At 44.7% G+C, this 23635-nt stretch overlaps 1 protein-coding gene across 1 annotated transcript in view; it reads right to left on the bottom strand.

Moving 5' to 3' along the window:
* Window positions 1-6058: 6058 nt before the first annotated feature.
* The window catches only part of LOC142188597 (NACHT, LRR and PYD domains-containing protein 12-like), a 221019-nt gene continuing 203442 nt past the window's right edge, over window positions 6059-23635 (bottom strand). Inside the window, exons 9-10 of the mRNA XM_075261890.1 lie at window positions 7433-7588; window positions 6059-6233 (exon numbers count right to left, since the gene is read on the bottom strand). Of these exons, the coding sequence (XP_075117991.1) occupies window positions 6059-6233; window positions 7433-7588 (331 nt within the window). The remainder of the gene's footprint in view (window positions 6234-7432; window positions 7589-23635) is intronic.

Raw genomic sequence — 23635 nt, forward strand, 5'->3', positions numbered from 1 at the left:
GTACCAGCACATGAGGCCGTAAATTTACGTACGGCGGTCCTCATGTGGTTAATGAAGGACAATCCGAACATCTGGTGTGACCGTCCATTGGCAACTGCAGCACTGAAGTTACTATCTCTGGAAGTGGTACACCTTTTTTCTCTGTGTTTAGCCATGCTCGATGCTATGCTAGCTGACTACCCTAGGTTGGTCGATGGTTCTCTTAATGCATATCGCCAAGGGACATCGGATGTGTTTCTCAGCACTGAGGCCACCTCCTCTGAGCTCCCAAAGGAACTTCAGCAGATTTGTGTATTGCAGCAAAAGAGAAGAGAAAAAGCCTTGAAAGTATATCAAGTGAATAGTGCGGGTTTCCTCAAAAGGGCGGAGAAGTAATGGCTGCAGTTGTACTACATTTATATAGCAGGTTTCAGTGTTTTAGTACCAGTGTTCGGTGCTTGTACTGCTTGAGTTATTGGTTGAAATAATGTCACAGAAATAAATGAAAAATACAAGGGGTAGACCCTTAAAAATTGGATTGAGCTGATATAGCCTGACTGCAATTCTGGGTCTCCCACTTAGGTTTTGGGGTTACACACCCTGGATATCTGGATTGAGCGGACATAGTCTGACTGAATTTCTGTCTCTCCCACCTAGGTTTTGGGGTTACACATCCTGGATATCTGGATTGAGCTGACATAGTCTGACCTAATTGCGCTGTATCCTTGTTTTGGGGTTACACAGCCTGAAAAGCTGCTTTGCATGTATATAGCAAGAAGTAACTGCAGCGGATTGCTGCAGTTTTTCACGAAACAACAAAATTCAAGTTTTGGTTTTTTTTGTAATTGCTGTGGATTGATGCTATGTTTCAGGCCCCCCCAAAATTCAAGGCTTTTTCCAGCGCTATATGAATTAGTCACTGCTGTGGATTCCGGCTATTCTGTGTGCGGACAGCCAACAATGAAAGCTGTTTCTCCGCTATATATGAACTTGTATCTGTTGTGTGTCCCTGTTTTCCACCGTCCGGGGAAAGCTGGACGGATGTCCCTACAGTGTATAGCTCTGAGAAGAGCTGTTGGTTTTCTTCTTTAGTTCTTCCCTTAATTCTGAAGCTAATCGCTATCTAGCCCTCAGCAGATATGTTTCTCTCCCTATGTCTGACCGCTAAAATGGCGAATAGGGCGGCAGCCGTTCTTATGAATGGGAGGTCACATGTTTTCGGCAGCCAATGGTTTTTTTCAATTTTTTTCACTGCCTCCGTTGTCGTAGTTCCCGTCCCACCTCCTCGGCATAGTTATTGGTGCAATAAACACGCCAGGGAACGTGGGAGGGGACACAAATGTTTACTGCGTATGCGGCCTGGTATTCGATTGTGAACAAATATATTGAACGCCATGATACCTATTCGATCGAACGGCGTTCGCTCATCTCTAGTTATTATGTATAATACACGGTTATTATGTATACTAACACATTCATCAAAGGAACAGTAACATATATAAGGGGATATTTATTGGGGGGAACTATTAATAATAAGCCCAGCTGGGGAATTATAGATAATAAGGAAGGATTATTATAACTGAGGAAATTATTATTTATAAGAAGAAACTATTGGTAATAAAATGTATTATATTATTAGTAGTAGTAGTAGTAAGAGGATTGATTTATAAGGGGAGACTCATTTATTAGCAGGGATAATTATTTATAAGGGGGCCCTATAATAACTCATAAGGAGATATAAAAGGGTTTGTCATTATTGGGGGCAGAAAAGTATATTATTAAATCACTATTTTAAAGGAGTTTTGAAGCCGAAAAACTGATTTTTTTTTCTGATGACCTGGGCACAGGCTAAGACATTATGTGATCTGTAGGGGGTCGACTGTTTTAGTGACCTCCAGGTGAAAATCCCTACAGACCACATACTGTTGAGACGACTTGTGGATAGGTTATCAGTATAGAAAAAAAATCCATTTATGGCTGGAAAAACTCTTTAATTGATTTGATGCTTATTAGTAGAGATGAGCGAAGTTTTGGAAAATTCGATTCGGCTTTTTCTCTGGATTTCAGAAACAAAAGTTGATACTTTCTGAATTGATTTGCAACGAAAAACGTTAAAAAAATAGCTATTTCCTGGCTGCAGAGAGCCTGTATAGTGGGGTAGAACACTGTGCCTTTCAGTAACACACAGGGAGTCTGCTGTGGTAGTCAAACAATACAGTGAGTCAGTATGACACGAACATGACATTCTTAGATCCGCTGCACACCTTACTTATTTGAACACAGTGGCAGAGTGTTGAGGTTGCAGCAGCCTTATAAGGCCATGCAGTGACACAGCAGCAGATTGTGGAGGTTACAGCAATGTGAGGAGCCCATACAGTCACCCTGCGGCAGAGTGTGGCAATTGCAGCAGCCTTATGAGGCCATACAGTCACCCAGTGGCAGAATGTGGAGGTTGCAGCAGCGTGAGGAGACCATAGAGTTACAGTTACAGTTGGCAGAATGGGGAGGCGACAGGAGCATGAAGAGGCCCTACAGTGACCTAAGTGTAGAGGTTACAGTAGTCTTATGCGTCCAAACAATGACCCAGTGGCAGTGTGTGGAAGTTGCAGGAGCCTTATGAAGCCCTACAGTGACCCAGTGGCAGAGTGTGAAGGTTACAGCAGGCTTATGAGGAAATACAGTAACCAAGTGGCACAGTGGGATTACAGCAGTAGCGAGAAGATGCAGTAGTAGCATGAAAAGGCCATATAGTGATCCAGTGTCACAGTGTAGAGGTTGCAGCAGCCTTATGAAATCATACAGTGACCCAGTGGCAGAGTGTGGCGGTTGCAGCAGCTTTATGACTGGGTGACTCAGTGGAAGAGTAAAAAGGTAGCAGAAGCGTGAGTAGGCCACAGAGTGGCAATTTGATATAATGTGGAGGTAGCAACAGCTTTAGAAGGCTATACAGTAACCCTCTAGCATACAGTAATTCTCTTGCTAAGGGAACATAAAAGGACAGAGGCAGGTTCAGGACATCTGAGGGCACAGGATCTTCTCCCGGGCCTTGCCAACTAAGAGTTCTGTCTGACGAACCCACCGACTCTTGTCTGGGAGTGTCTGAAACTGTTGAGTCACTGGTTAAGACATGACGGCGACTTGACACTGGGAGCTCAGGCCTTTGTAAGTGACCACACGGCCCCTTACTCTGCTGTGAACTGTGCCTGCAGCAGAAACATTTAGGCCTGTGGCTCTCCCATGTGCATGGCCTGTTGCCAGTCTGACATACTGAGAAATGCCCTGTGATTGTACACTCTGCACACAATGGATAAGGTGCCTCTTATTTCTTTCCCCACTTTTAAAAATCTTTAAAATAAGAGTGAGAATAACTGGTAACTACGGAGATTGATGGCTAAGAATTCTTGATTTTTGCCACAACTGTATCAAGAAATGACCTGTAATTGTTTACACTGCACACAATGGCTAATGAGCCCCTAATTTACTGTACCACTATTATACACCTTTAAAAAGGCATGAGAACAGCTGAGTACAGATAAGTGTGGATGATTACCTTTTTTTTGCTGCAATGCACTGTAAAAGACTTGCTGTGTTCCACCTTAAACACACAGGTATGACTAATGAGCAGCAGTATACTATGAAAACAATGCCTAATAAGTCCCTAATTTCTTTCCTAACTATTGAATGCCTTTAAAAAGGCATGATGAGCTGAGTACAGGTAATAGTGGATGATAAATCACTGTTTTTGCTGTAAAAGGCTTGTTGTGTTCCACCTTGCACACACAGATATGAGTAATGAACAGCAGTATAGTGGCAGTGAGCGCTGCAATGTATATTAAGTTTCTTTCTGTTAACGCTAAAACTGCCCCAATTTTTTCTTGGATTTCCTCCCTATACTTTCCCTACACTTGTAATCCTCTTTCCCTGAACTTCTAACCGTTTTCTAACACTGTCCCTAGCTCCTGCTGATGTCTGTCACTGCAGTAAGAGTGATGTGAAATGACTGTACCTAAAATAGCCTCAGGTTTTTATAGGGCTGCGACATTACCGGGCCGACTGGCTGCTGATTAGCTGCACTAATAGTATTATGGGTGATCCCGCATTCCCAGAGTCCCAGCTCATTGTCCTAATATGTGCACGGCCATTTTATTAAAAAATGCAATTCGATGGATCAGAGCATGAAAAAATCTGGATTCTAGGTGAATCGAAGATCTCCTGAAATTCGGATCGAATTCCACTTCTACAGAATCAATTTGCTCATCTCTATTAATTAGGATACAAGCACGACTATTGTGTTTACATCAATATATTGTGTAATGGAGGTACGCAGTGTGGAGGGTCATGTAATATCTGAGCCTTGAGGTATTGTTGGTATTAGTGGTCTTTATATGATGTGTTTTGTTTGGTAATTGTCTGTATAGTGATATTTTTCCCCAGTATAGTGGTACATACATAGCAGTTTCACTATATGTATGTTTTCAAATTTTTTTATTGTTCTGATTTTTTAAGACTACAGTATATCAGTGCTGCAGGAAGTGCAGCCCTGACTACTAAGTGACAGACTATGACGGTTTTGTTAGTATGTCAGCATTTGGGGCCCCGCTTTTAATTTTGCCCAGGGTCACACTATGTCTAAAACTGGCCTGATGCTGTGCAATCTCAAAAAAGTTTGGTATCACAGTCACAGTTTGCTAGGTGCAGTATAAGATCGGTCCACAGCAATTTCCATTGTGGTCCAATCTCAGATGTAGCAGAGCTGACACACCAGAGATGCAGCAGAGCTGAGTGTGTGCTGAACCCTGCTACATCTGAGATGCAGCTGAGCTGAGTGTGTGCTAAATCGTGCTGCATCTCAGATGTAACAGTGCTGAGTGTGTAACAGAATCTGAGATGCAGCAAGGTTCAGCGCACACTCAGCTCTGCTGCATCTCAGATGTAGCAGGGTTCAGCGTACACTCAGCTCTGCTACATCTCTGGTGTAGCAGAGCTGTGTCAGCTCTGCTACATCTGAGATCGGATCACAATGGAGACTGCTGTGGACTGATCTTAGACTCCGCCTCCTTTGGCAGAACCAGCGTTGATTGGCCGAATGCTGTACATTGTATGGCATTCGCCCAATCAACGCAGGTCAATGCATTCCTATGAGAAAAAGTCAGCTCGCGCATATCGCAAGCTGACAGGGATCCCGACCAGATAGAGCCCCAAAGAGCTGGGTGAGTGACATTCCCCCCTATATAAAGGTAATACCTAGCTACCCTGCCTGTACATCTGTCCCTGTCTCACAGTCATATAATTCACAGTCTCAAATGAACCGAATGTAAAATCCACCATTCGTCTAAAGTGGAGGTCACCTGATTTAGCCGCCAATTACTTTTTTCGATTTTTTTTTCGATGCCTCCGTTGTCGTCGTTCCTGTCCCACCTTCCTTATCAGTTATTGGTGCAAAAAGCACCTGGGAAGGTGGGAGGGGAATCAAATTTTTAGTGCGTTTGCCTCGTGGTATTCGATTGGAATCGAATACCTCGAACAGCCTTATATTCGATCGAACGTGGTTGGCTCATCACTAATCATCATCATCACAGCCCTTATATGTATAGCCCTTATATAGAGGGATGTGATGATGCTGCCGATAACCAATCACATTATTGTCCATAGCTAACATGGTGCCTGAGTTTCAGGCATCATGTTAGCTTTTCCCACAATGATTGGCCAGTAGCGTAGCATTGTGGAAACTAACCTCCGACCTCAATCCCACCAAAAAAGATCGGAAGTCCGAATGCGATTGTGAAATTTACTCGATCGCTGATCGGAATCCGATCTTTTCGGATCCCGATTGCTCAAACCTATCTTAACCTCTAGTAGGATTTTATGTGTTTTTAATGAAGTCATAAGTTGTCATGCAATGTAATAAGTATAAAGTGTAATGTTCTTCTGGATTTGTATCTGTATAATTTAGGCTGGATGGTCTTTGTAGTCCCACCTCTGTCCACCAATCAGATTTCCTCAACAGCCTATACATAGAGAATGGAGCAGGAATCACTTATAGCTTGTCTCATCTGTACACATCCTTTATCCTGTATACTCACTCTAATTCCTGTATCCTGCAGTCTGGACTGGACAGAGCGACCAACAAGTCAGTGAAGTGAGGACCGGACAGACGGTTATTAGACAGGTCAAGTCTCTTCAGGGACTGGTTATTCCTTATTACAGAGGCCAACTGGGTGCAGGAAGTGTCTGGTAGAAGATTACTATCCAAACTGTAAGAATAAGATGAAATGTGAGAGATGTATCAGCAGCTGTATCACACAGGATAGGATTAGATACACAGCTCAGTATACAGTATCAGACAGGATAGGATTAGATACACAGCTCAGTATACAGTATCACACAGGATAGGATTAGATACACAGCTCAGTATACAGTATCAGACAGGATAGGATTAGATACACAGCTCAGTATACAGTATCAGACAGGATAGGATTAGATACACAGCTCAGTATACAGTATCAGACAGGATAGGATTAGATACACAGCTCAGTATACAGTATCACACAGGATAGGATTAGATACACAGCTCAGTATACAGTAACACACAGGATAGGATTAGATACACAGCTCAGTATACAGTATCACACAGGATAGGATTAGATACACAGGTCAGTATACAGTATCACACAGGATAGGATTAGATACACAGCTCAGTATACAGTATCACACAGGATAGGATTAGATACACAGATCAGTATACAGTATCACACAGGGTAGGATTAGATACACAGCTCAGTATACAGTATCACACAGGATAGGATTAGATACACAGCTCAGTATACAGTATCACACAGGATAGGATTAGATACACAGCTCAGTATACAGTATCACACAGGATAGGATTAGATACACAGCTCAGTATACAGTATCAGACAGGATAGGATTAGATACACAGCTCAGTATACAGTATCAGACAGGATAGGATTAGATACACAGCTCAGTATACAGTATCACACAGGATAGGATTAGATACACAGCTCAGTATACAGTAACACACAGGATAGGATTAGATACACAGCTCAGTATACAGTATCACACAGGATAGGATTAGATACACAGCTCAGTATACAGTATCACACAGGATAGGATTAGATACACAGCTCAGTATACAGTATCACACAGGATAGGATTAGATACACAGATCAGTATACAGTATCACACAGGATAGGATTAGATACACAGCTCAGCAGTCAGTATCACACAGGATAGGATTAGATACACAGCTCAGCAGTCAGTATCACACATGGTAGGATTAGATACACAGCTCAGTAGAGACGTCACATATGAAGGTGCAGTCAGCAGTTTATCTCATAGACATAACAATGGTGCGGAGGAACATAAAATAGAATAACATCCCTGTATAACTTGTCCCCACATGTCTCCTCCTGTACACATCTCTTATACTCACTGTAATTCCAGTATCTTGCAGGCTGGACTGGACAGAGCGGCCATCAAGTCACTGAATTGAGGACCGGACTGGACAAGTATCTTCAGGGACTGGTTATTCCTTATTACAGAGGCCAACTGGGTGCAGGAAGTGTCTGGTAGATGATTATTAGCCAAACTGTAAGAATAAGAAGATGAGATGTGAGAGATGTATCAGCAGCTGTATCACACAGGATAGGATTAGATACACGGCTCAGTATACAGTATCACACAGGATAGGATTAGATACACGGCTCAGTATACAGTATCACACAGGATAGGATTAGATACACAGCTCGGTATACTGTATCACACAGGATAGGATTAGATACACAGCTCAGTATACAGTATCACACAGGATAGGATTAGATACACAGCTCAGTATACAGTATCACACAGGATAGGATTAGATACACAGCTCAGTATACAGTATCACACAGGACAGGATTAGATACACAGCTCAGTATACAGTATCACACAGGATAGGATTAGATACAGCTCAGTATACAGCATCACACAGGATAGGATTAGATACACAGCTCAGTATACAGCATCACACAGGATAGGATTAGATACACAGCTCAGTATACTGTATCACACAGGATAGGATTAGATACACAGCTCAGTATACTGTATCACACAGGCTAGTGCCGCAACCCAGTGGAGAAGACCGGAGTACGGGAGTAGTAGTGACACTGGCTGATGTCACTACCTGATGTTGATGGTAGTGGTGTTATTTCCTGCGGGGCACTCCTATTTGGAGAAGGGACCTCTGTATTCTGGGAGTCCAGAGTTGCAGTGAAACCAAGAAACCATTTATTTAAAAGGGCTCTATCAGCAAAATGATGCCGATAGATCCCCACATATGCGTTAATAGCCTTTAGAAAGGCTATTCAGGCACTGCTAATATTATTTTAAACTACCCCCTGTTTTAAAATAAAACCATAAAAACATATATGTAAATCATACGTATCGTGCGAGCTGGGCAGTCATGAAGGGTCCGAAGTCATCTTCTGGCACACCTACCTCTTCTTTCTTCTTCTTAAGGGGAACTGAGCATACTGAGCATGCTCAGTTCCCCTTACCGCAAACTGCCCTTGAGAAAAATTGCGCTGGAGTGTGCACAATAACGCTCCAGAGGAAGCGATACTGCGCACGTGCTGGATTTGAACCAGTCACGCAGGAAGAAGAAGACAAAGTAGCGGGAGAGGCCAGCACCGGAGGGCGTCACCAAAAGAAGAAGAAAGAAGAGGTAGGTGTGCCAGAAGATGACGTCGGACCCTTCATGACTGCCCAGCGCGCACGATACGTATGATTTACATATATGTTTTTATGGTTTTATTTTAAAACAGGGGGTAGTTTAAAATAACATTAGCAGTGCCTGAATAGCCTTAATAGCATAATTTTGCTGATAGAGCCCCTTTAACTGGAACCATTGGGTACAACCAGCAACTTTGCAGATGGGGTATCAGTTGCAGTTCAGTCCCACTGCCTTGTTCATAGGAGGCTGCTCAGGGATGTTGCAGGCTGTAACATGAAAGTCCTCCACTAGTCCTCCTCTCGTGCCACTCCCAATTTAGTAAATTGGGGATTCTAGTAGGGCAAGGAGTTGCTGACCAGGATCTGGTTACCTGGAAGCTAGGCCCTCCGTACTTCCTGTCAATTCCTCTGTTGCTCCTCCTGGCATGGCAGGCAATCGTCTCTCATAGTGCTTAAGAATATTCCCTGTCTCAGGGCTGTCTCCAGATGAGCCAGGGGTGATGAATATTCCTCCTAGAGGCCGTGCTGGTGACAGTTGGAACCCTGGTTCTTCCATTCAGCCTGCTATCCCCTGAACTGTGCAGGATGGCTGCTAACTCTAGACTGAGAATCCCAACTGCCACCAGGAGACTATGATCTCCCAATCCTGCCCAGTGGCCTTTGATTGGCTAGGGCTAAACCAAGCCATGAGTTTGAACTGCAAAAGGGGGGAAAATAACAGGGAGAACCATATGCTAATTACATATAACATAAAACACAGAGGGTGGGACATACCAACATAACCTGGAAAAATATACAAATGCAAATAAAGGCAAAAAATATAGTTGCTTCAAAACTACAATTTACAACAATGTCAAAAAGACAGAAGCACCATGAATAAAATAATGAAATCTTTTTTAAGTACTAGCAGGAGGACGCGGCTTCGCACGGGTATATTACATTTTATGTTTGTGTAGTGGCCCCATGCGAATTGTCCAATTTTGCACTGGTGTATTTTGTATGTGGTTTGTGTGTATGTCCATAAGCGTCATGTGATTATGTGTATCTCATTTTGGATATCAGTGAAAAACCTGTGATTCGTTGTTATGGATACCTGGAGTAAAGCTGTGTGAATGTGACCTTGTGTAACAGTGTTATCCACAGTGCCTTGCTTCTTTAAAGCTGACCTACAGCAGTGAAGAAAAATGGCTGAGTTGCTATGGAAACCTGGAGTAAAACTCTAATGTGTGGTACTCGGTGCAGAGTCATGTATCTAATCCTCTGGCGTGTGGTACTGTGTGCTGAGGCATGTATCTAATCCTACAGCTTGTGGTACTGTGTGCAGAGGCACGTATCTAATCCTCCCTGGGTAGTATTGTGTGAAGAGGCGAGTATCTAATCCTCTGCTGTGCGGAACTGTGTGCAGATGCGCATATCTAATCCTCTCCCATGTAGTACTGTGTGTAGGCGCACGTATCTAATCCTCTGGTGTGTGGTACAGTCCGAAGATGCGCGTATCTAATCATCCGGCGTGTGGTACTGTGTGCAGAGGCATGTATCTAATCCTCCCCCATGTGTTATTGTGTGCAGTGGCGTGTATCTAATCCTCTGGCGTGTGGTATTGTGTGAAGATGCACGTATCTAATCCTCCAGCATGTGGTACTGTGTGAAGATGTGCATATCTAATCTATCCCCGTGTGGTATTGAGTGAAGAGTTGTATATCTAATCCTCTGGCAAGTGATACTGTGTGCAGACGCGCATATCTAATCTTATGGCATGTGGTACTGTGTGCAGATGTGCTTATTTAATCCTCTGCCATGTGGATCTGCATGCAGACGCACATATCTAATCCTCTGGCATGTGGTACTGTGTGCAGAGGCATGTATCTAATCCTGCCCTCTGTGGTACTGTGTGCAGACGCGCGTATCTAATCCTACGGCATGTGGTACAGTGTGCAGATGTGCATATCTAATCCTCCCCCTTGTGGAACTGTCTTTTGAGACACATATCTAATTTTCTTTTTTTTTTTAATTCTCATTTTATTATGATTTTTTACAACATTTTACAAAGAAGAAATGTTCACCACATATATACTCTAATACAATAACAAAAAGGATTGTACACTGTAGTCATAGCACAATACCTAAAAAGGTAAAGTCTGTAAATAATTTGTGAGGAAATAAAAGACAATAAACATAAAGAAACCGGTAACATAACCCAACCAATGATGGAAAACGTGGGGAAGTATGAAGATGTTTGTGAGCCAATCTTATATCAACTGATCTCAAAAATTGGGTGTGGAGTCAGTGGATGGGGGGGTATTGGGAGGGGGGGGTCATAGGGCAACCATTGACATGAATCAGGTAGAAGAAGACCACCAAGGGGACCAGGTCCACAAGTATTTATCGTGAGTTCTCTCCTTCCAACTGATTAGCTCCTCGAACCTAGCTATTTGATATACTTTTTCCTTCCAGGCTTTTACAGTAGGGGGAGAATCTTTTTTTTTTTTTTTTTTTTAAATGTAGATTGTGAGCCCCACATGGAGCTCACAATGTACATTTTCCCCTATCAGTATGTCTTTTTTTTGGAATATGGGATGGAAATCCATGCAAACACGGGGAGAACATACAAACTCCTTGCAGATGGTTTTTTGCCCTTGGCGGGATTTGAACACCAGGACTCCAGCGCTGCAAGGCTGCAGTGCTAACCACTGAGCCACCGTGTGGCCCCTAGGGGGAGAATCTTGTAACCAATGTAGTGGTATAAGGGATTTAGCAGCTTCCAGTAAGTGTGTGGTCAAATTTTTCTTAGAGGGAATGTACTCAAGAGAGGATTTGGCTAAGAGGACTTCTGCCGGACCGAAGGCGTGTTTGCTGTTCGTGATAACAGAGATTTGTTCCAAGATGTCACACCAATACTTTTGTATAATTTCACATCCCCACCATACGTGCAGCATCGACCCTGGGGCCTTCTTACATCTCCAACACACATCTGACTCTGAGAGCTGTCTGTGAAACAGCCACTGGGGTGTTCTGTACCACCTCGATACAACCTTAAAGTGTGACTCTTGCAACCTCACGCACCTAGAGAAACCGTGGGAATGCGTCAAGATAAATTCAGATTCCTGATCTGTGAATGCAGTTCCAAGTTCCAGTTCCCAGGAGCTCAAGTAAGTGGGCTTGGAAGGGCATTCCTGCTGCAATAAAAACATCTTGCACATCGATATCTTTCTACTGGAGTCTAATTTACTTGTCAGGTTTTTCTCAAAATTAGTGGGTGATCTCGAAAGATTTACCTGCTTCCGAGCGGTATTTACAACATGAACAAAATGAGCATAATCCAAGAAGGTGAGATGTGGTACAGATAGCTTGGCTTGTAATTCCTACTGAGAGAGCGGAGAGCCATTTTGTATTAGATCTGATACTTTCCAGTTGCGGAGCCTCATCCACCACTGAGGCGTCTGAAACCTGCAAGAGGAGGTGAGGTTTGGGAGTAAACTAGCCGGCGTACAAATGGAGGTACCACCTCCCAGTCTTTCTTTATAGAGACACCAAGTCTCTGCTGGGCCCTTCAAGAGAATATCCACATCTGTCTTCGCGAGATCTCTGCGTTCTGGCAACCATAACCAATATAACATGCGAGGGCCGTGGCTAATACTCTCTAGAGTCGTCAGTGAGGGGCATTTTGACGGATAGGTGTAGGCCATCCATCTGGACAATTGTATCACTCTGTAGTACAAGTGGATATCCGGCAGACTCAGTCCACCATCTCGCTTGTCAAGAAAGAATAAGGCAATCTAGGATTTCTCCCTTTCCATAGATAAGAAGAGAAAAGTCTGCGTAAACAGGTAAAGAATTCGGGTGGGACATAGACAGGAAGCATTTGGAGAGTATATAATATTTTAGGGACTATGTACGTCTGTAAGAGGTTCCTGCGGCCTATCCAAGAGATCATGGGAAGATCATATTCCCTTAACAGCTTTTTGATATTGGACAAAAGAGGGAGATGGTTATATCTATAAACGTTTCTGGGATCGGCTGGAAGGTGAACTCCTAAATACTTAATAGTATCAGCCTTCCAGGTAAAGGGGGAGGTACTGGCCAATCTGTCAGCTTCTGCTTTGTTCAAAGACACATTTAAGATCTCAGACTTAGAGACATTCATCTTGTAATTCGAGAGCTGTCCATACATGTGAATAATTTTTAGTAATTCAGGTAGGCCTGACTTTGGGTTGGATAAACAGAACAATATATCGTCTGCGAAAGCTACAGCTTGGAGCGATGCATCCCCAGCACAAAAGCCACGAATCCTATCATTCTGCCTTACAGCTTGCAGTAACACCTCCAGGGTGAGAACGAATAAAGATGGTGATAACGGGCAGCCTTGACGAGTGCCGTTTGAGATGGCAAAATAATCTGACAACACACCATTCGTCCGCAGTCTGGCATGCGGCTGTTCGTACAATGTAAAAATAGCTTTGACAAACTTGGCCGGGAAGCCAAACGACAGGAGAGTAGCTTCCATAAAACTCCAGCTCACCCTGTTGAATGCCTTCTCGGCGTCTACACTAAGCAGTAATAACGGGGTGTTTTCTCTTCTAGCTATGGACATCGCGTGCAAAAGTCTAATAGTATTGTCTTTACCTTCTCTATGCGCGACGAAGCCCGATTGTTCGTCGCATAGCACGCCTGGGAGTAGAGATCTCATCCTCATCGCCAGGAGTTTTGACCAGATTTTGAGGTCCAGGTTCAACAAAGATATCGGGCGATAACTGCCACATTCTTGCGAGTCTTTTCCTTCCTTGGCGATGAGGACAACATGTGCCTCCTGCGTTTGCCGTGGCATAGACTGTCCCTGTAGGAGAGAGTTGCAAAATTTAGTGATATAAGGTAGTAATTGCTCTGAGAACTTTCTATAATACAACAATGGAAGGCCATCTGGTCCCGGGGCTTTCCCAATTGGGAATGAATTTATGACTCTAAGGACTTCAGCCGACGAAATCTCTGCAAGTAGCTGAGAATGTTCTGATTCGGGTATCTTAGGAAGTGAGATTGAGCTAAAAAAGTTTGTGAGCGCTTGACTACTATCTGAAGTATGAGAGGCTGTGTCGTTAGAGTCTAAATTGTAAAGATTGTTATAAAATTCGCGAAAGGCCTCCGATATGCGTTCAGCGTCTCTCTCAAGAGCACCCGAGGCAGTTTTTATCGCAGCAATATGAGTTTTTTCTTTCTCTTTTTTAAGCATGGCAGACATAAGGCGTCCGCCTTTGTTGCCGTGTGTATAAATTCTGAGTTTAGAATATAAAAAACTCTTCATAGCTGTCTCATTCAATGCCTTTTTTAACTTCTCCCTTAGAACTAGCAGCTCAGCGTGAACATTCCGCAACGCTTGTTGCTTGTGTATCCTTTCTAAGGCCGATATTTGGGCCAACAAGGAATCAATCTCTTTCTGCCTAGCTTTTTTCTTGGCTGAAGCCTTCGATATAAGCATTCCCCTAATGAAGCATTTATGGGATTCCCAGAGGATTGGGGAACTCACACCAGGAGTATCATTCATTTTAAAAAATTCAGATAATGAATCCGCTACTTGTTTCGTTATGTTTGCATCATCTAACAAAGACTCATTAAGCCTCCACGTCCATTGTCTGGAAGGAAGGTCTGGAAAAGCAATGGTGGTAGTGACAGGGGCGTGGTCAGACACACTAATACAACCTATGGTCGACTTGATTACCCGGGATGCAGAGGATGTGGAGCAAAAAACATAATCTAACCTCTGGTGGGAATTATGCGGAGTGGAGAAGAAGGAGTAGTCTCTCACTTTGGGGTTCACCAACCTCCAGGTATCAATCAACTGAGCATCCTGCAAGGCAATGTGAAGTTTCCGCAATGCTTTCTGGGAGATAGCTGACTTACAGGTGGACGTATCCATGAAGGGATCTAAAGCCACATTCATGTCACCACCCAGGATTATTTCACCTTCCGAGAAAGTCGAAAGGTTCTGAATAGCATCACATAACCACTGGATTTGGCTCTTGTTCGGAGCATAAAATGTAGCTAATGTGACCTTACGAGCGTGAAGAAAGCCCTTAAGAAAGAGGTATCTGCCATCTGGGTCTGTGAGTTGGCTTGTAACAATAAAAGGACAGGAGTTCTTAACGGCGATAGCCACTCCTCTAGAATTAGAAACCAAGCTATTAGAATAGAACCACTGGGAATATAGTGATTTAGGGGGTTTCGGAATGCTATTTTGGGAGTAGTGAGTTTCTTGAAGCATCAATATATCAGCTCCAATCTTTTTAAACAGATTCATAACCCAATGTCGCTTATTTGGCGAGTGGAGACCTTTCACATTGAATGAAGTAATTATAAGCTGTGTGGGAGAAGACTCGGTCCTAGCCGGGGGGGACATCCTCTAAAGAACAGTGGAGAAGCTTAATCACAAATAAGACAAATCTGTAATGAGCACGTACCAGACGAAAATCCCCAAGGGATAAAGAAGTCAATGTGTACCCAATAAAAACAAAAAAGGGGGGGGGAGGGGGGGGTAAGAAGAGGCTAAAGGTACGGAGGGGCAAGGAGGGTTGGGGGGTCAGGAAGGGAGCTTGCGATTCCAAGGGGTGCCCTAGTTCTACACCTCAAGGGCCAAAAAAGAGGAACCAAGAAAGTGAGACCCAGGACAAACCGAGGGATCAGCGGTATCAATAAACACAAGTCGGTGAACTATGAGGTGGGGGTAGGAGTATATTCCTGATCGGTATCCAGCCCAAAACACCTCGTCTCAGAACAGGCTCGTGGGCAAAAGAGCCATAAATACAACAAATGGCAATATGCAGTACAATACAAAATAGGGTAGAAAAAGAGCAAACCATAGTGATAGTGAAGTAGCTAAGTAATAAAGCTCTAAACCATAGCATAGAAAAGTGCATGACAGTCCGGAACCATGAGTAATATTCTAGAATGTCCTGCAATACACATAACAAACCAGGTAATTATAAGAAAGAAGGCACGTAGTTTGAGAAAATAAACCTGAGACCAGGGAGTCCATATCAAGACGTAACTTGTTTCAATTTTGAAAGTGCTTTTCTCATTCTCGGCGACTTGGCTGTTGATCCATTCCACGTGGATAACGGAGGAAGGTCTGGAAGCTGATCAATATCAGCAGTAGGTAACCATGACTGAATAGGTAGTGGGTCGATATCTAGTACATGCCAAAGCGGGTCAAGGTCTTCCGGTGTGTGGACCGTAATGCGTCTGCCCCGGAGCGTGATAGCAAGTCCAAATGGGTACAACCACGCGTATGGTATATTACGCGCTCTAAGAACCTCCAGTAGCGGTCTCAGCATCCTACGTTTGCTCAAAATGGAGGGGGCTACATCCTGATATAGAGAAATCTCTGCACCTTCATAAAGTATCTGGTCTTTCACTCTGGCTGCAGATAATAATGCCGCAGTGTCCACAAATGACAGCAAGCCACATATAATGTCTCTCGGTGGTTCTCCTTGTTTGGGCTTGGCCCTGAGGGCTCTATGAATGCGCTCTATTACAATCCCCTGGGCCCTCTCTTTCCCCAGCAAATTTGTAAAAACATCGTCCGCCATTTTGGGCAAGTCCTCTGCTAAAACAGACTCAGGGAGGCCTTTTATCCTTATATTTTTACGTCTGGAACGGTTTTCCTGATCTTCAACTAATAATAAAGACTTGTCTATCATGTCCTTATGCTTTTGAAATTGGTCTGCAATAATATCAGAGTGCGATCTTACCGCCGAATATGCTTCTTCTAAGGCCTGCACCCGTTGTCCAACAGATTGTATTTCAGTCTTGATCTCAGACACCGCTTTGTCTAGAGCTTTGGTCAAAGCTTTCTGTAAAAAGAGTTTGGACACGCTGACAATCCCACTATCTCCGCCATCTGTATCAGGAGTGCCGTCTTCCTCCGAATCCTCCAGGAACTCACCGTCTTGCCTGCAAGCCGGCGCCATCTTATGAGTACTCGCCGGAGGGGTAAGTGTTTTTTTCCGCAGGAACTTCTGCATGTCGCCTTGTTTGGAGACCCTGGGTGTGCTCGGGCCTTCCAGGGACCGATCCCTGTTAGTTTTGCCCATCTGGGGTTGCTATAAAGAGGCTAGACGAGGTGTAATGGGCCCGAATCGAAGGAGCTCTAGCTCCGAGCGTCCTTCTCCATGCGCGGTCAGGCTCCGCCCCACATATCTAATTTTCTGGTGTGTGGTACTGTGTGCAGATGCGTGTATTCAATCTTCTGGCATGTGGTATTGTGTGCAGATGCATGTATTCAATCCCCCGGTGTGTGGTACTGTGTGCAGACATGCGTCTCTAATCCTCTGGCGTGTGGAACTGTTTGCAAATGTGCGTATCCAATCCTCTGGCATATGGTACTGTGTGCAGATGTGCATATCTAATCTCCCCCCCCCCCCGTGTGGTACTGTGTGTAGACGCGTGTATCTAATCCTCTGGTGGTGGTACTTTGTGAAGACCTGCATATCTAATCCTCCGGCGTGTTGAACTGTGCACAGATGTGCGTATCTAATCCTCCCCGGTGTGGCATTGTGTGAAGAGGTGCGTATCTAATCCTCCCCGTGTGGTACTATGTGCAGACACGCATATCTAATCCTTCAGCGTGTGGAACTGTGTGCAGACGCGCATATCTAATCCTCCCGTGTGGTATTGTATGAAGAGGCGCATATCTAATCCTACTATAAGGATTGGAGTCAAGGTCAGGCAGTGCAAGGTGACACAGCTGGGAAAGCAACACTGTGCAACTAAGGACAAAAGGGGTCACAGGCCCTGCAGCTATAACTATGCTGTAATATCTGAGATGAGGCAGACCAATGCACTTCCTAATTGAAGTGCGCCTACCACGGCTCCTAACCTTCTATCCGGCGGCTAGGATAAAGGGAGAGGAGGCCCTGAAAGTCCTAGGGACTGGAGTCACGGGGTCACACCTAAACAGAAAGCACAGTGTAAATGCAATGCAAAACAAAATATTAAACAGCATGGAACCAGGGAGGACCACAAGTCCCAGCAAGACACAGAAGAGAAGGCGAGGTCAAACGAGCAAGAGTTCAAGCCAGGAGATATAATAAAAGGTACCAAATCAAAAGACAAGGGATAGTCAAAAATACAAGCCGGGTCTAAAAACCAAGAAACATATGGAATACAAACAGACGGAATTAGACTGAGCAGGGGGACCAGGAAACACAAAGTGAATGGCTGGCAAGGATCATTGCCTGGTTGGGGATTAAATAGCAGCAGAGAACACACCTGATGGCTAATGGCATGGAGACTGAAGGCAAGGAAAAGATTAACCCTTAATGACCTAAGCACACCCAATAGAACTCCTAACACGTCTCCCAGGGAGACGCCGCGCAGCAAGGAGACCGCGACGACTCCGTATCCTGACACCTATGGCGTGTGTAACTGTGTGTAGATGCGTGTATCTAATTCTCACCCATGTGGTATTGTGTGCAGTGGCGTGTATCTAATCCTCCAGCGTGTGGTATTGTGTGAAGACGCACGAATCTAATCCTCTGGCATTTGGTACTGTGTGCAGACGCATGTATCTTATCCACCGGTGTGTCATACCGTGTGCAGAGTCGCGTATCTAATCCTCTGGCATTTGGAACTGTGAGAAGTCGCGTGTATCTAATCCTACGGCATGTGGTTCTGTGTGCAAACGTGTGTATCTAATCCTCTGGCTTGTGGAACTTTTTGCAGACGTGCATATCTAATCCTGCGGTGTGTGGTGCTGTGTGCAGATACGAATATCCAATCCTCCCCATGTGGAACTGTGTGCAGACGCATGTATATAATCCTCTGGCATGTAGAACTGTGTGCAGATGTGTGTATCTAATCCTCTGGTGGTGGTACTATGTGAAGACCTGCGTATCTAATCCTCCGGCGTGTTGAACTGTGCACAGATGTGCGTATCTAATCCTCCCCTGTGTGGCATTGTGTGAAGAAGTGCGTATCTAATCCTCCCCATGCGGTACTATGTGCAGACATGCATATCCAATCCTTCAGCGTGTGGAACTGTGTGCAGACGCGCATATATAATCCTCCCCTGTGTGGTATTGTATGAAGAGGCGCATATCTAATCCTACGGCGTGTGCAACTGTGTGTAGATGCGTGTATCTAATTCTCACCCATGTGGTATTGTGTGCAGTGGCGTGTATCTAATCCTCCAGCATGTGGTATTGTGTGAAGATGCACAAATCTAATCCTCTGGCATGTGGTACTGTGTGCAGACGCATGTATCTTATCCACCGGTGTGTCATACTGTGTGCAGACGCGCATATCTAATCCTCTGGCATTTGGAACTGTGAGAAGTCGCGTGTATCTATTCCTACGGCATGTGGTACTGTGTGCAAACGTGTGTATCTAATCCTCTGGCTTGTGGAACTTTTTGCAGACGTGCGTATCTAATCCTGCGGTGTGTGGTGCTGTGTGCAGATACGAATATCCAATCCTTCCCATGTGGAACTGTGTGCAGACGCATGTATATAATCCTCTGGCATGTAGAACTGTGTTCAGATGTGCGTATCTAATCCTCTGGCGTGTGGTGCTGTGTGCAGATGCAGGTATCCAATCCCCCCCATGTGGAACTGTGTGCAGACGCGCGTATCTAATCCTCTGGTGTGTGGTTCTGTATGAAGACATGCGTATCTAATGCTCCGGTGTATGGTACTGTGAGCAGACGTGCATATCTAATCCTTCGGCGTATAGTACTATGTGAAGACTCGCGTATCTAATCCTCTGTTGATGGTACTGTCTGCAGATGTGCGTATCTAATCCTCCGGCGTGTGGTACTGTGTGCAGACACGCGTATCTAATCCTTCAGCATGTGTAACTGTGTATAGACGTCCATTTCTAATTCTCGGTCATGTGTGTAGACAAGCATATCTAATCCTCCGACGTGTGGTACTGTGTGCAGACGCACATATCTAATTCTTCGGTATTTGGAGATGTGTGCAGTCACGTGTATCTAATCCTACGGCATGTGGTACTGTGTGCAGACGTGCGTATCTAGTCCTCTGGCTTGTGGAACATTTTGCAGACGTGCATATCTAATCATCTGGTGTGTGGTGCTGTGTGCAGATGCGCATATCCAATCCTCCCCATGTGGAACTGTGTGCAGACGCGCATATCTAATCCTATGGTGTGTGGTTCTGTGTGAAGACGTGTGTATCTAATGCGCTGGTGTGTGATACTGTGAGCAGATGTGCGTATCTAATCCTTTGGTGTATAGTACTTTGTGAACACTCGCGTATCTAATCCTCCCCATGTGGTACTGTGTGCTGAGATGCATATCTAATTCTCTGGCGTGTAGTACTGTGTGCAGAGGCATGTACCTAATCCTCCAAAGTGTGGTACTGTGTGCAGACACACGTATCTAATCCTCCCCTGTGTGGTATTGTGTGAAGAGGCGTGTATCTAATCCTACGGCATGTGGTACTGTGTGCAGACACGTGTATCTAATCCTCTGGCGTGTAGAACTGTGTGCAGATGCATGTATCCAATCCTCCCCCATGTGGAACTGTGTGCAGACACACGTATCTAATCCTCCCCCATGTGGTACTGTGTGCTGAGACGTGTATCTAATTCTCTGGCGTGTAGTACTGTGTGCAGAGGCATGTATCTAATCCTCCAAAGTAATTATGGTACTGTGTGCAGATGCACGTATCTAATCCTCCCCTGTGTGGTATTGTGTGAAGAGGCACCTATCTAATACTACGGCATGTGGTACTATGTGCAGACGCGTGTACATAGTCCTCTGGCATTTAGAACTGTGTGCAGACATGCGTATCTAATCCTCTGGCATGTGGTGCTGTGTGCAGATGCAGGTATCCAATATCCCTATGTGGAACTGTGTGCAGACGTATGTATCTAATCCTCTGGTGTGTGGTTCTGTGTCAAGACGTGCGTATCTAATGCTTCAGTGTGTGGTACTGTGAGCAGACGCACATATCTAATCCTTTGGCGTATAGTACTGTGTGAAGACTCGTGTATCTATTACTCTGTCAATGGTATTGTGTGCAGATGCGCATATCTAATCCTCCGGTGTGTGGTACTGTGTGCAGACACGCATATCTAATCCTTTAGCGTGTGGAACTGTGTGTAGACGTGCATATCTAATCCTCGGTCATGTGGTAATGTGTGCAGTCGTGTGTATCTAATCCTTCAGCATGTGGAACTGTGTGCAGATGCACGTATCTAATCCTTCAGTGTGTGGAACTGTGTGCAGAAGCGAGTATTTAATCCTCTGGTGTTTGGGACTGTGTGCAGACACGCATATCTAATCCTCTGGTGTGTGGTTCTGTGTGAAGATGTGCATATCTAATGCTCTGGTGTGTGGTACTGTGAGCAGACACGTGTATCTAATCCTTCGGCTTATAGTACTGTGTGAAGACTTGCGTATCTAATCCTCTGTCGATGGTATTGTCTGCAGATGCGCATAGCTAATCCTCTGGTGTGTGGTACTGTGTGCAGAGGCGTGTATCTAATACTTCAGCGTGTGGAACTGTGTGCAGAAGTGCATATTTAATCCTCTGGTGTGTGGGACTGTTTACAGAAGCGCGTATCTAATCCTCTGGTGTGTGATACTGTGTGCTGATCTGTGTATCTAATCCTCTGATGCGTGTATCTCAGTTTGGATATCAGTGTTGGGTTGTGTATGTGGAGTGACCATGTGTATTGCAGATGGAATATAAGTGAAAGACTTGCAGGTTTGTATTGGCTAAGGGGGGGGGAATGTGTTTGGAATGCTGTATCTCAGCAACGGTACGTCTGAGCGAGTTGGAGTCTCATCTTAAACCTTCCCAGATACCTGAAGTATCTCTGTACCAAATTTGGTGAAGATCGGTCCAGTCGTTTGGTCGAACATAGAGAACAGACAGACAGACAGACAGACAGACATTCATATTTATCAGATAGAGAGATATCTCTCTATCTCTTCTCTCTCTCCCTATATTATAAAAATGAATTCTTGTCTGTCTGTCCGTCTGTGCTCTAATGCGAACCAAACGACTGGACCGATCTTCACCAAATTTGGTACAGAGATACTTCAGGTATCCGGGAAGGTTTAAGACGAGACTCCAACTCGCTCTGACCCACCGTTGCTGAGATACAGCATTCCAAACACAGTGCCCCCCCCCCCTTAGCCAATACAAACATGCAAGTCTTTCACTCATATTCCAACTGCAATACACACGGTCACTCCACATGCACAATACAACACTGATATCCAAACTGAAATACACGCATCAGAGGATTAGATACACAGATCAGCACACAGTATCACATGCCAGAGGATTAGATACACGGGTCTGCACACAGTCCCACACACCAGAGGATTAAATACGCATTTCTGCACACAGTTCCACACACTGAAGGATTTGATACGTGCATCTGCACACGGTTTCACATGCCAAAGGATTAGATACAGGCGTCTACACACAGTTCCACACTCCAGAGGATTAGATACGTGCATCTGCACACATTTGTACACGCCATAGGATTAAATACACGCGTCTGCACACAGTTCCACATTCCAGAGGATTAGATACACGCGTCTGCACACAGTACCACATGCAGTAGGATTAGATACGCGCGTCTACACATAGTTCCACACGCCAAAGGATTAGATATGCACGTCTGCACACAGTACCACACGGGGGCGGATTAGATACGCGCGTCTACACACAGTACCACATGCCATAGGATTAGATACGCGCATCTGCACACAGTACCACATGCCGAGGGATTGGATACGCGCGTCTACACACAGTTCCACACGCCGTAGGATTAGATACGCGCCTCTTCACACAATACCACATGGGAGGATTAGATACACGTGTCTTCACACAGTTGTACACGCCATAGGATTAGATACACGCGTCTGCACACAGTACCACATGCCGTAGGATTAGATACGTGCGTCTACACACAGTACCACATGCCTTAGGATTAGATACACGTGTCTGCACACAGTACCACATGCCGTAGGATTAGATACGCGCGTCTACACACAGTACCACATGCCGTAGGATTAGATACACATGTCTACACACAGTTCCACACGCCGTAGGATTAGATACGCGCCTCTTCACACAATACCACACAGGGGAGGATTAAATACGTCCGTCTGCACACAGTACCACACGCCAGAGGATAAGATAAGCGCGTCTGCACACAGTACCAAATTCCGTAGGATTAGATACCCACGTCTACACACAGTTCCACATGCCGTAGGATTAGATACGCGCCTCTTCACACAATACCACACAGGGGAGGATTAGATACGTGCATCTGCACACAGTACCACACGCCAGAGTATTAGATACGCGCATCTGCACACAGTACCGCACGCCAGAGTCATTAGATATGCGCGTCTGCACACAGTTTCACTTACTGGAGGATTAGATACGCGCCTCTTCACACAATGCCACAAGGGGAGGATTAGATATGTGCATCTGCACAAAGTACCACACCAACAAGGATTGGATACTTGCATCTAAACACAGTACTACACGGGGAAGGATTAGATACAGCTTTACTCCAGGTATCCATAACAACTGATCACAGGTTTTTCACTGACGTTCAAAATGAGATACACATAATCACATGACGCTTATGGACATACACACAAACCACATACAAAATACATCAGTGCAAAATTGGACAATTCTTATGAGGCCACTACACAAACATAAAATGTAATATACCCGTGCGAAACCGGGTCCTCCCTCTAGTCTCTCTATATTATAAAAATGAATTTCTGTCTGTCTGTCTGTCTGTGCTCTAATGCGAACCAAACGACTGGACCGATCTTCACCAAATTTGGTACAGAGATACTTCAGGTATCCGGGAAGGTTTAAGACGAGACTCCAACTCACTCGGACGTACCGTTGCTGAGATACAGCATTCCAAACAC

This window comes from Leptodactylus fuscus, unplaced genomic scaffold (assembly GCF_031893055.1).
Source record: "Leptodactylus fuscus isolate aLepFus1 unplaced genomic scaffold, aLepFus1.hap2 HAP2_SCAFFOLD_57, whole genome shotgun sequence".
NCBI classification, from domain to species: Eukaryota; Metazoa; Chordata; class Amphibia; order Anura; family Leptodactylidae; genus Leptodactylus; species Leptodactylus fuscus.